At 39.9% G+C, this 13,005-nt stretch overlaps 1 protein-coding gene across 1 annotated transcript; it reads right to left on the bottom strand.

Annotated features, from left to right (window-relative positions):
• Window positions 1–7,236: 7,236 nt before the first annotated feature.
• LOC117869065 (insulin receptor-like) lies at window positions 7,237–12,803 on the bottom strand. The gene is made up of 2 exons (XM_034755566.1): window positions 12,216–12,803; window positions 7,237–7,398 (listed from the first exon to the last, which is right to left on the bottom strand). Exons 1-2 carry the CDS (start codon window positions 12,754–12,756, stop codon window positions 7,349–7,351), a joined length of 591 nt encoding a protein of 196 aa, XP_034611457.1. The 5' UTR covers window positions 12,757–12,803; the 3' UTR covers window positions 7,237–7,348.
• Window positions 12,804–13,005: the final 202 nt, after the last annotated feature.

The raw sequence follows: 13,005 nt of genomic DNA, 5'->3' as shown, positions 1-13,005 counted from the left end.
TACTAACATGTTGTTACATCGCTATTTTATTCATGGTCACTTTCCAGAGAGGTGGGGAAAGGTACAAGTACATCTCTTTCCTATCCAGTGTCAGATTTTCAGAACCAATATGCCAAAAATAAAACATTCCACCAAAACAAAACAAACCATACATACACTTTTTGTTCCTCCCTGTAACTTGTTTTTCTATCTATCAACACAGAATCTAGGTGTCAGACACAAAGTTAGTGAGTGGCACTGAAAGTGTCAAAGGGTTCTACATCACATAGGGCTTCACTGATATTGACATAGGAGCTAATCCTCCTCCTCCTTTGGCATCAGGGAGAGTTCTCCTCTGAAAGTAGCTTTTGGCACCTAGCTCTCTTTGGCTCAGAACTGAGACTTTGAAGAGGTAGAGAAGAAACAGGTGAACCAGAGGGAGCTAAGCACCTAAATCTTTATGCTGGTGGGATCTCTAGTTGATGCCAGAAGACAACAGGCAGCATCCGAGAGTCCTCGAGCAGAAAGTGTTTTATTCTCACCGGATCTTAACCAAACCAAAAAAACACCCACTTATTTATATGGAACATAGGGAAGAGGGAGGGACCATGATGTTTATACCAAACCTTTCCAGAAAGACCAAACAGGTAAAGGACTATTAATAAGGCTATGGAGAGTGGAAAGTTAGTGTAACTATGCAAAGTCACACATATTAGGCATGGAGAGCTGGTGAATACAGGTCATGAGAGAGAAAAAAAAAAAAAGCAGAACGTTAACTCTTTTCTAACCTCCTTGACTAATGAGGCAGTGACATACACCATGGACAAAACAAATGCTATGTCTAGCCTTGGTGCTAGGGACGCGATTGCCAGCATGAGGAAAACATGCTCTCACTAGCTCTGATCGAGCTAGCACACTGAAAAATTGAGGGTAGCCATGGAAGCAAGATGAGCTAGCCGCCCAAGTACATGCCTATGGTGTCAGATGGGTACGTACTCAGTGTATCTAGCTTATCCGGTCACCTGTGGCACCGTGGCTACACTCTATTTTCGGTTCACCAGCTCTATCAGAGTTAGCACAAGTTTGTCTTCTCAAGCTGGGAATCATTCATCCAGCTCCAAGTCCAGACATAACCAAAAAGAAAATGGCACGTTAGAACCAACAGGAACACAGACATTTCCAGCTTCCACTGTAGCAGCAGAGGCAAGGAAATGCTTGCTCTCTCTTTGCCATGTTTTCTGTTGCGACAGGATTTATGTACAGTGATGCAGCTATTTTGGCATCACAGAGAATTCTCAATACCCATTACTTGCAAGCCTTTTGCTTCGTCTGGGAACCTGTGTTCTCATTGTGTGTCACAGCAGCAATTCTTCTCTGCATTAGATGGCACGTGTCAAAGAGTAGCTGATGTCTCAAATGCTGGTCTTGCAGGAGGGTAGAACCTGCAGGCCATTAAGGGTGCTTCAGAATTAATGAACTGTAAATGACTTGCAAACCTTCCTGTGTATGTGTGGGCCAGCCCAGGAAGAATGGAGGCTGGGGTCTTACAGTGACATGTGAACATGTCACCTGATAATGAAATCTATCTTAAATCTGGTACTTTTCCATTTAGAAAGAGGGGTGGGGACCCAGAGAGACAAAAGATTCCCACCTTGTTCCAAAGCTATAAAAGGGGGTTGGGCAGGACAAAGGGGCAGTCACGAGAATGCCCCTGCTTACCACCTGAGATGTCTGCTAGAACTAACAAGGACTGTACCAGGAGAAAGGATTGGCCTCAGACTAGAAAGGAGTCTAGTCTATGAAAGAAGCTTACTGGAACATCTCTGAGGGTGAGATGTTACCTGTAATTAGTTTCTTAATGTATTAGGCTTAGACTTGCCTGTTTCTGCTTTATTTTGCTTGGTGACTTACTTTGTTCTGTCTGTTATTACTTGAAACCACTTAAATCCTACTTTTTATACTTAATAAAATCATGTTTATTAATGAACCCAGAGTAAGTGATTAATAAATGGGGGAGCAAACCGCTGTGCATCAGTGTTATAGAAGGTGGACAATTTATGAGTTTACCCTAGATAAGCTTTATACAGAGTAAAACAGATTTATTTGGAGTTTGGATCCCATTGGGAACTGGGTGTCTGGGTGCTGGAGATAGGTGACCTGCTGAGCTGTTTTTGGTTAAAGTCTGCAGCTTTGGGGGCGTGGCCCAGACCCTGGGTCTGTGTTGCAGCAGGCTAGCGTGTCTGGCTCCACAAGGCAGGGTTCTGGAGTCCCAAGCTGGGAGGGAAAACGGGCTCAGAGGTAATTTCAGCACATCAGGTGACAGTCCCAAGGGGGTCTCTGTGACCGAAGCCATCACACAATGACTCATCTATTCCTCTTGTGGCTCCCTTGACAGATGAATGGTTAAACTAAAGAGAAAAGTCAAAGTAGAAATCTGCACAGTGCCAGTTTTTTTTATTGTGTTGCTTTTAAGTAGACAGCACTTTCTTAAAAAGTGATTTGCATAATTCATTCTAAAATGTAATCCCTCTCTGCATTATCTGTTTTTCTTCAGAATTGGGGTGTTACATCATGCCACAGAGTGCCACAAATCTCTTAACTGTTCCTAATAAGCTAAGCTGAATTAGTTTAGGATGCCCAGTCTTTTACAAGCATCACAATAGCCTCAAGCACAAGCACTGTATGTGCTCAATAAAGCTGTCACTTGGCAAGGTTCAGAACAGACGCCCCACTGAAATTATCGGGTGTCAACTTCCATCTGGCATTTGTTAGCACAGGATTGGGGGGGGGGGGGTGTCAGCCAATTCTTATCAGATCTCCAAATAAAAAGAGCACTTCCACTTCACGTGCTAGCAACTGGAAACATTTCTTTGTGTTTAAAACTTTAAAAATATCTTGCCCTTGAGATTGGCTAAGTCTGTTCTGTACTGCCTTCAAGGCCCTTTTCCCACACAGAGGTGATAAAACCAAGTTTATGGTTACAGAAATTCCCAGCACATACAAATCACAGGAAGTTGTTGCTAAGTAATATTTCTACCTAAGTAAACATCACAAAACATTTCCCACACACACCTCTGAAGTTTATTATTCAGACCGGCCTTGAAGATATTCACGGTTTCAGAATTTCGGTGAGCAGTAGCATCTTTAAGAGCCATCAGATCTATTTCACACTAGTTTATAAGAGCATTGATCATATGTTTTTGCTATGGTTTTGTCCCCTGTAATAGGGAACAGAAAAAAGCTGCCTTATCTCATCCCCACAATCTCTTCCTTTTTTTCCCAATCAGTAAGACAGATGAAGTTTGGAGGGACTCTCTCCACCTTCCAAGCCTATTTGCTGCAGAAACATTCCAGAAACCTGAAGACAAAGTCCTACAAGCTTTGTCTAGTTACTTTTCCTGCTATGTCACAGAATATCAAGGTTGGAAGGGACCTCAGGAGGTCATCTAGTCCAACCCCCTGCTCAAAGCAGGACCAATTCCCAACTAAATCATCCCAGCCAGGGCTTTGTCAAGCCTGACCTTAAAAACCTCTAAGGAAGGAGATTCCACCACCTCCCTAGGTAACCCATTCCAGTCCATGTCCCTCTCTTGAAGCTTTTCAGCATGCAAACCAGACCAGATCATAGTCCCTTAGACCTACTTATTGACTGATAACTTACACCACCTTATTCATCACTTTTGAATTTCTCCTGAAGTGTTTACACATACCCTCCACTTTTTGTTTTAATAGGTTTAGCTCTACCATACAGTCTAGACAAGGGGTCGGCAATCTTTCAGAAGTGGTGTGCCGAGTCTTCATTTATTCACTCTAATTTAAGGTTTCGCATGCCAGTAATACATTTTAACGTTTTTAGAAGGTCTTTCTATAAGTCTATAATATATAACTAAACTATTGTTGTATGTAAAGTAAATAAGGTTTTAAAAATGTTTAAGAAGCTCCATTTAAAATTAAATTAAAATGCAGAGCCCTCTGGACCGGTGGCCAGGACCCAGGCAGTGTGAGTGCCACTGAAAATCAGCTTGCGTGCCACCTTTGGCACGCGTGCCATAGGTTGCCTACCTCTGGTCTAGACTGTACGAACTGATGTGAGGGACTAGAAGAAAGTGCATATCTGCAGACTTGGTAAGTAACCTGTACTAGTGAGTCACACAGGCTTCTGATTCCGCAGATACCGGACATCACGATTTTCAGAGAATGTTACAGACAGTTTATTTGGGAGGGACATGAGAACCTCATCTCTGCAAATGCAGCTCTCAGATAGATATCCAGCTATTACAAGTCTTGTTTTACAGCCCATTTTATTCATCCATTTCACCTTTCTTCCTCTTTTACACATTTCAGTAGCGTACCTTAGGGTAAATGCTTCTCATTTGGGAAATACTGAGTTTAGATTAAGTTACTTTACCTTTAAAAACTAAAAAAAAAAAAAAACAAAAAAAACCCACACCTCTCTACACACCACTGATCCATCTCTCCTTTCCCCGCTCTCCATTCTCCTGGTTCTTCTCCCCTCCTCCAAATAATTTGGATCATGTATTCAGAAAAAGGTGGATAAAAATAAATGATTTTTAATTATACTTTTATTTAAATTAAATGTTATTTTTGTTTTTTAAAAACAGAAATAACTCAAAATAGGACAACCATTGTTAAGGCCTAAATTTACTATAATCAATTAATCACCGAATGTAAAAAATATTAAGCAGTACAAGTCTGCTGTCAAAGTTTTCAAGAAAGTGAAACTATTGAAGTGGTGGAAGTCACTGGCTGAGCACTTGGAACCAGTTTGCTGAAGTGCTATACCAGCTTTTGACAGCAGTAATGGCTTCTGCAGGTCCAGAGAGAATATTTTCTTCATGTGAGTTTATTCAACTAGTTCAGGTCTGTGAATTTTGAATGGTCTATTAAGAAACTAAATGGGAATTGAAAAGACAGAAAAACTTATTCTCCACTTCCAATATATGAATACAAACCAGGTGTGGTTGGGTGAGATCTACTAGTTCTAAAATCTTAAAGGACATGGTGACCAAAAACAATCATGAACTATACTACAGATAATACTTATTTTGTTTATTAAATCCCCAAGTAAAAAGTCATCTGGTAAATAGAAAAACTGTAAATAACTTTTTACATTTATGTTAAGAAATGTAAGAAGCGGATTAAATGCATGTTAAGCTATATAATTACTTAAATAAAAGTGTATGTAGTGTATTTTTCTGGTTACTAAAAAGAAGTACCAAATGTAATTAGTGTAAAGGCTATATTTAGTAGCATGTTCAACATGTTTCAAAGATTAAAAACCAATGAGAATCAACTTTTCTTTAAGAAAATAACGAAAAATATATAAATGCAAAACAAGATTAAAATGACCTAAATCATGGTTTCCTACCTGCAGATTTAAATCAGGATTAAAACTGGTGATATAAAAATCATCCACCCTTGGTTCACAAGTAAATGACTGAAAAGTCTTTATAGAAGAGACACCTTATACACACCAGACTGCCTCAAAATCTCACCGGAGAATGTGAGCGCAAAGGGACTTGGGAGGGAATTCTGTTTTGGAGCAGAACTATCCCTCCTCAAGTGGAAAAAGACACGCGCGCACACACACTTACTTTCTTACAGTTAAATGGAAACCACATGGAAAAAAATCAAAATATGAAAATGATGTTTGACAAACCCAGTCTGACAAATGTGAGGACAGAGGTACTGCACTTCCAACTATTTTGCCTACTGAATTCTTCAGCAAAGACAAGATCTGGCTGAACAGAGTGCAATGAACTGTGAATTATATTTTCATGGTAATGGAAGTGAATATATGATTTAAAAACTATGCTTCTGTAAAACTTGACTGTAGATGCACAACAGCCTTACAAAATAGGGCCCTTGAATAGGATACAGATCCGCGTGTTCAGTATAAAATAAAACAGGAACACTTGTCAGCATTAAACTGCCAGAGACATCAGTGGCCTAGATTCAAGTTCAGAATACAGCACATTCCTCCTCCTTCCCCCGCCCCCAAATTTTAGCAGCCTTAAGTGTAAGTTGACTGAATTGCACTTCCCCTCCAGTACAAATCACTAAAAACAAAATTCAAGGAAATTGCTAGTTAAGCCAACATTCATATACTGACCAATCTCAATTCACATGACTTTCCACCCACACATCGTAACACTCAAACACATGCAGATTCTTCTTCCCACAAATCCCTTTTCTCTTCCCACAGGCAACTGCCCCTGAGACATGCATTCAATCTATCACAATTGCTCTCATGCACAACCTTAACTCTGACCTCAGAGTGATGGAAATCTTACTGAAATAGATACTTTTAGTTTGGAAATAACACTTTATAGACTTCCAACTAAAAAATTCTTGGCAAGAATTAGTTATTTGTTTGAGTGTGATTCAGAGACTTGGACATGTGCCTTGTGGATAGTTGTTTGCTGAAACACAGTTAGCTATGAAGCAGAAGTCAATGTTTTTAGTATTAGGACTGATAAAAATAAGGAGTAAAAACTAGGGCTGTCAAGCGATTAAAAAAATTAATCATGATTAATCACATTGTTAAACAATAATGGAATACCATTTATTTAAATAGTTTTGGATGTTTTCTACATTTTAAAATATTTTTATTTCAATTACAAACACAGAATACAAAGTGTACAGTGCATACTTTATATTTATTTTTGATTAAATGTTTGCACTGTAAAAAAGAAATAGTATTTTTCAATTCACCTTATACAAGTACTGTAGTGCAATCTCTTTATCATAAAAGTTGAACTTACAAATGTAGAATTATCTACAATAACTGCATTGAAAAATAAAACAAATGTAAAACTTTAGCGCCTGCAAGTCCACTCAGTCCTACTTCTTGTTCAGTCAGTCGCTAAGACAAACAAGTTTGTTTACATTTACAGGAGATGCTGCTGCCTGCTTCTTACGTACAATGTCACCTGAAAATGAGAACAGGCATTCGCATGGCACTTTTGTAGCCGACATTGCAAGATATTAACGTGCCAGATGTGCTAAAGATTCATATGTCCCTTGATCTTCAACCACCATTCCATAGGATGTGTCCATGCTGATGATGGGTTCTGCTTGATAACGATCCAAAGCAATGCGGACCGATGCATGTTCATTTTCATCATCTGAGTCAGAAACCACCAGCAGAAGGTTGATTTTTTTTTTTTTGGGTGGTTCGGATTCTGTAGTTTCTACATCAGAATGTTGCGCTTTTAAGACTTCTGAAAGCATGCTCCACCACCTCAACCCTCTCAGATTTTGAAAGGCCATTCTGATTCTTAAACCTTGGGTCCAGTGCTGTAGCTAGTTTTTCGAAATCTCAAATTGATATCTTCTTTGCATTTTGTCAAATCTGCTGTGAAAGTGTTCTTAAAACTGGGTCATCATCCGAGACTGCTATAACATGAAATATGGGGCAGAATGTGGGTAAAACAGAGTAGGAGACACAATTATCCCACAAAGACTTCAGTCACAAATTTAATTAACACATTATTTTTTAATGAGCATCATCAGCATGGAAACATATCTTCTGGAACGGTGGCAGAAGCATGAAGGAGCATACGAATGTTTAGCATATCTGGCACGTAAATACCTTGCAATACCTTGCAACTACAAAAGTGCCATGCGAACGCTTGTTCTCACTTTCAGATGACATTGTACATAAGAAGCAGGCAGCAGCATCTCCTGTAAATGTAAACAAACTTGGTGGTCTTAGCAATTAGCTAAACAAGAAGTAGGACTGAGTGGACTAGCACACTCTAAAGTTTTACATTGTTTTGGTTTTGAGTGCAGTTATGTCTGTCACACACACACACACACACACACACACACAAATCTACATTTGTAAGTTGCACTTTCACAACAAAGATTGCACTACACTACTTGACTGAGGTGAATTGAAAAATAATTTTATTTTTACAGTGCAAATATTTATAATAAAGATATGCAATCTGATTTCAATTACAACACAGAATACAACATATATGAAAATGTAGAAAAACATCCAAAATATTTAATAAATGTCAATTGCTATTCTATTGTTTAACTGTGATTAATCGCGATTAATTTGAGTTAATCACATGAGTTAACTGCGATTAATTGACAGCCCTAGTAAAAACAAAGAAAGAGAAACAGTAAACATGAAATGGGTCAGGGATGTGCAGTAGACAAGGCGATGGGAGAAAAGGAAGCTGGGCTTGGGAAGTGTATGGAGTGTTACTGGAGAGGCAAATTGGACAGACAGAAGCCCTGCTCCCTTGGTCTGCTGCCTCCCTAGCTACCCTCCAGCACCAGCCACACCAGACTTTTCTGTGTCTCTACTCATCCTGCTCCCCTACTGCGGTTCATCAGTGGAGTCCCAGCAGGCCAGACTTAGTAGGGTTTGTCAGATGGGTCTTCTCTGTGGGGAGCTGAGTGTTGAAGCAGAACTATCTGGGAAGCCTGACTCAGAGCAGGGCTAGCAATGTTTAATCCAATTTGCTGTGACTTTGAAAATTGTTGTTGAAAAGCAGACCAGGCTCATGTCCTATGAAGGAAAAGAGCATGTGAGAAATCCCAAGTGCAAGAGCATAATGGTAAGTAAGTGACAAGAGCCTGATAGGTAAAATTTTAAAATGAGCTGTTCCTTTATTTGCTCCTGAATGGAAAAATACTGATCCCTCTATTAGCAGCATTACCTAGAAAATTAAAGCTCTGCTTGCTCCCTCCAAATATATAACTTTGGTAAGGGAAATTCCATGATGAATAGAGGTATTTAATCCACGCTCCAATCATCAATCATGGCATAATTTGAACCACAGAGACAGCAGAGTGACGCCATATCTTTAAACTGCTCTACAAATAAACTGCTGTGTAACAGTCACAATCAGAATCAAGCCGGTCTCTATTTTATTTTGGGGAATGGGCAGGAATTGAGCAGTAAATTTTAAGCCTCAGATACCTTAAAGGATGAGCTGCAAGAGCTTCCCTGAAGTGAAAAGGCCAGAGACTTTAAAGCACGCTCAGCACCCACAACTGGGGCCAGAGTTTCAGAAGAGCACGGCTCCCATTCAGAACACGTCACTACACGGTGAACACTTCAGTTCAAAAGGGGAAGACGTCTAACATTGTTTAGAGAGGTAGACAGCTCTTTATTTTAATATAATTGGAAGCAACTACTATACTCACCTTCTTAAGGCCGAGAAAGCTGAGCAGTAGACGAAGGACAAATTTCTCTTCCTAGAGGCACATGGCTCATCTTGGAGTTTCTGCTGTCCCTATGCATGTGGATTTTCTATCAGTCAATGATCTCTGAGAGGAGAATTCTCCCACATAATATGTAACTCACTACAGCTCAAACACTGAACATGAAAGTATTCATCAATATATCAGTTATTCATGATGTTTCAGCTCAGGCAATGCAAACAGGTTGAGGGAGGATTCAAAGTTATTTTATGTATCTTGTCTCTGCAGCAACACAACTATTTTTTTTAAAAGAAAGATTCCTGTGACTAGAGGAAATGTTGCAGTGCAGGGAATGACAATACCTCTACAAATAGAAAATGAGAACAATGAATGATCTGGATGATGGTATGAACTGCACCCTCAGCAAGTTCGCAGATGACACTAAGCTGGGGGGGGAGAGGTAGATATGCTGGAGGGTAGGGATAGGGTCCAGAGTGACCTAGACAAATTGGAGGATTGGGCCAAAAGAAATCTGATGAGGTTCAACAAAGACAAGTGCAGAGTCCTGCACTTAGGAAGGAAGAATCCCATGCACTGCTACAGGCTGTGCACCCACTGTCTAAGCAGCAGTTCTGCAGAAAAGGACCTAGGGGTTACAGTGGATGAAAAGCTGGATATGAGTCAGCAGTGTGCCCTTGATGCCAAGAAGGCCAACGGCATATTGGGCTGTATTAGTAGGAGCACTGCCAGCAGATCGAGGGAAGTGATTATTCCCCTCTATTCGGCACTGATGAAGCCATACTTGGAGTATTGTATCCAGTTTTGGTCCCCCCACTACAGAAGGGATGAGGACAAATTGGAGAGAGTCCAGCGGAGGGCAACAAAAATGATCAGGGGGCTGGAGCACACTACTTACGAGGAGAGGCTGAGGGAATTGGGGTCGTTTAGTCTGCAGAAGAGAAGACTGAGGGGGGGATTTGATAGCAGCCTTCAACTACCTGAAGGGGGGTTCCAAAGAGGATGGAGCTCGGCTGTTTTCAGTGGTGGCAGATGACAGAACAAGGAGCAATGGTCTCAAGTTGCAGTGGGGGAGGTCTAGGTTGGATATTAGGAAACACTATTTCACTAGGAGGGTGGTGAAGCACTGGAATGGGTTTCCTAGGGAGGTAGTGGAATCTCCATCCTTAGATGTTTTTAAGGTTAGGCTTGACAAAGCCCTGGCTGGGATGATTTACTTGGTGTTGGTCCTGCTTTGAGCAGAGGATTGGACTAGATGACCTCCTGAGGTCTCTTCCAACCCTAATATTCTATGGTTCTATGAACAACGGAGGAGGAAGAGGGAAAGCCAACATTTCAGAAATTCAAATTGGAGAAAACTAGGCAAAATTCTCCCTCCATATTCTCTACAGTCACTATGTATCTACCTTAAGCATTTAAAGCAGGGGTTCTCAAACTGGGGGTCGGGACTCTTCAGGGGGTTGTGAGGTTACTATGTGGGGGGTCGTCGTAAGCTGTCAGCCTCCACCCCAAACCCTGCTTTGCCTCCAGCATTTATAATGGTGTTATATAAAGTGTTTTTAATTTAAAAAAGGGGTCTGCATTCAGAGGCTTGCTATGTGAAAAGAGTCCCCAGTACAAAAGTTTGAGAATCACGGATTTAAAGCACCCATCACCTCAGCATCTACGCACCAAATACCAAAATGAAGAACCTGCATTAAGTTTAATTTATTAAACTCCAAATATAAACCTCAGCAAGGTTTATTTTATTCCAAAACAATGATCCTACTGAGAACTTTGACAGATCAACTGACTGCATTTCGTCTCAGCCTCAGTAGTTTAAAAAAATAGTTGTTTGAGGTCACCAGGTAAGCCCCAGAAATGCAGATTTCAAGATCAGATTTCAAGACACGGATATCTATGGCATAAGGAGTTGTTCCAGAGAACCCCCGGACAAACAAAAACCAGAGTACAATTCACACAAGCTTACCTTAAGCTTAGCAAAACAATCACACACTTTAAGGCAACCTTGGTTGAAGATTATCGTGGATGGCACAAGAACAGAAGCAGCAAGGGTCCAGTAACACATTCAGCTCGAGAACTGTCATTTAATCTCTGCTATAGTTACCAGGAGACTAGTGTGCATGTTTGTTAACACTTTCACCACTTATGACTGATCAAAAACAATTAACTTAAAAACAAACAAAAACAAACAAACAAACAAAACTTGAGGTAGGCAGGCAGAGAATAAGTAAATATACATTCCTACTGAGAACACAAATTGCAGAGCTCTTGAATTCAAAGATAAGTAAGTTAAAATACAACTTATCAAGTATGTTTTTCAAGTTGGATGTCAATTACAAGTGTTGCCACTCTAAATATTTTGACCAAGTTTTGTAAAAGGAAACGAAAATATGCAAGAGAGAGAGAGAGAGTGTGTGAGAATGACTTTGCAAGCAAGCAAACTAAATGTGTATTTACTTTTTAAAGTTACCATGCAAATACAGAGTTGAAATGTAAACATTATATATAATCACATTCTTCATTTGAAGAAAGAGCACGTGCACATACGCACAGATCATTAAACTGTTTACAAATTTAAAATTTCAGTAATTTTCTTTATAAAGAAGCTAGATGACAGGTGGATAATGATGTTATTTTGGGGAAGGGGGATCTTGAAGAAATTTCCATTAATTAGTCACATAACCAGGGGTGGGGTTGGGAAGAGAGGTAAAAAAAAAATTACAGGAACAGTTTAAAAAGCTGAATATGCAGCTTAGGGTATTATTAGCTATTTTAGAATGGGGTCCTTTTAAAAAGGAAGCTGTGCAATAAGAAAATGTTTGAAAAATTAAAATGCCATAAACTCTCTTAACTGTGCTCTTTTTTACATTTGAAGAAAAATGTAAATCCACATTTGAAATAAAAGGTAGCAGCTTATCAGAGAATATATATATTAGTACTTAGACATATTGAATGGCAGCAAGGATGGTGCAAAAGCTGCCAGGAAAGCACTCTCAAAATCAAAACAATATTTTGCTCTGTATTCCTACCTCTTTGACAGTGATCGTGGGTCCAGCAGCGTTCAATGAAATTGCCATTTATTACAGTAGATGGGCAGCTGCTTTTTCCTTTCACAGTTCCTGGACACACATCTCCACACTCTTCCGTGTCATCCTTGTTGGCAATGATGTAATTGTCTTCCACAGAGTCTAAAATCCTAGACCAGTCGATTGTGGACAAGTAACACAGTTCATTGTTCTTCTCGATCCGCACTGCACCTCGAGTAATGTTCATCAGGTTATAAAGGCCAATCTCTTTCAAGTGAACCATCTCAAAAATGACCAGAGCATAGTTAAAGAAGAGATGAGTTCCTCGAATCACAGTGAGGTTGGGAAAAAGCCCCTTTAAACTCTCTAAACCATATACCCGAAAGAGCAGTAAGTAGTCCGTAATCATAGTCAGTTTGGGAAAGCTGAGCTCACGGAAATCTTCAGGCTTGGTTTTAAACATCAGCAATATTTGCAAGTGGCCCTCGATCACAGTGCAGTTCTCAAGCCTATTCAACCGGGTCAGGTTATTCCGGATGTCCATGCTCCCGCAAACTGGAAGGCAAAGAACAGAAATAAGCAAGTGACCATTTTCTTAAAAAAAAAAAAAAAAAAAAAAAAAAAAAAAAAAAGTTCAACCACTGTACAATACACTGCACAGTCGGAACATGACTGGGTACATTTTAAAGTAGTATGGCTTAAGCACTAGGAAATATTGCAAGGAACAATCCTGCATATATGTGCCTGTTGGTGTGGGCTAGAAGACTTCATAGGTCTTTGTTATCTGCAATTT

Source organism: Trachemys scripta, chromosome 22 (assembly GCF_013100865.1).
Source record: "Trachemys scripta elegans isolate TJP31775 chromosome 22, CAS_Tse_1.0, whole genome shotgun sequence".
In the NCBI taxonomy this organism is placed as follows: Eukaryota; Metazoa; Chordata; order Testudines; family Emydidae; genus Trachemys; species Trachemys scripta.
This window is presented reverse-complemented; position numbering and strand designations above follow the sequence as displayed.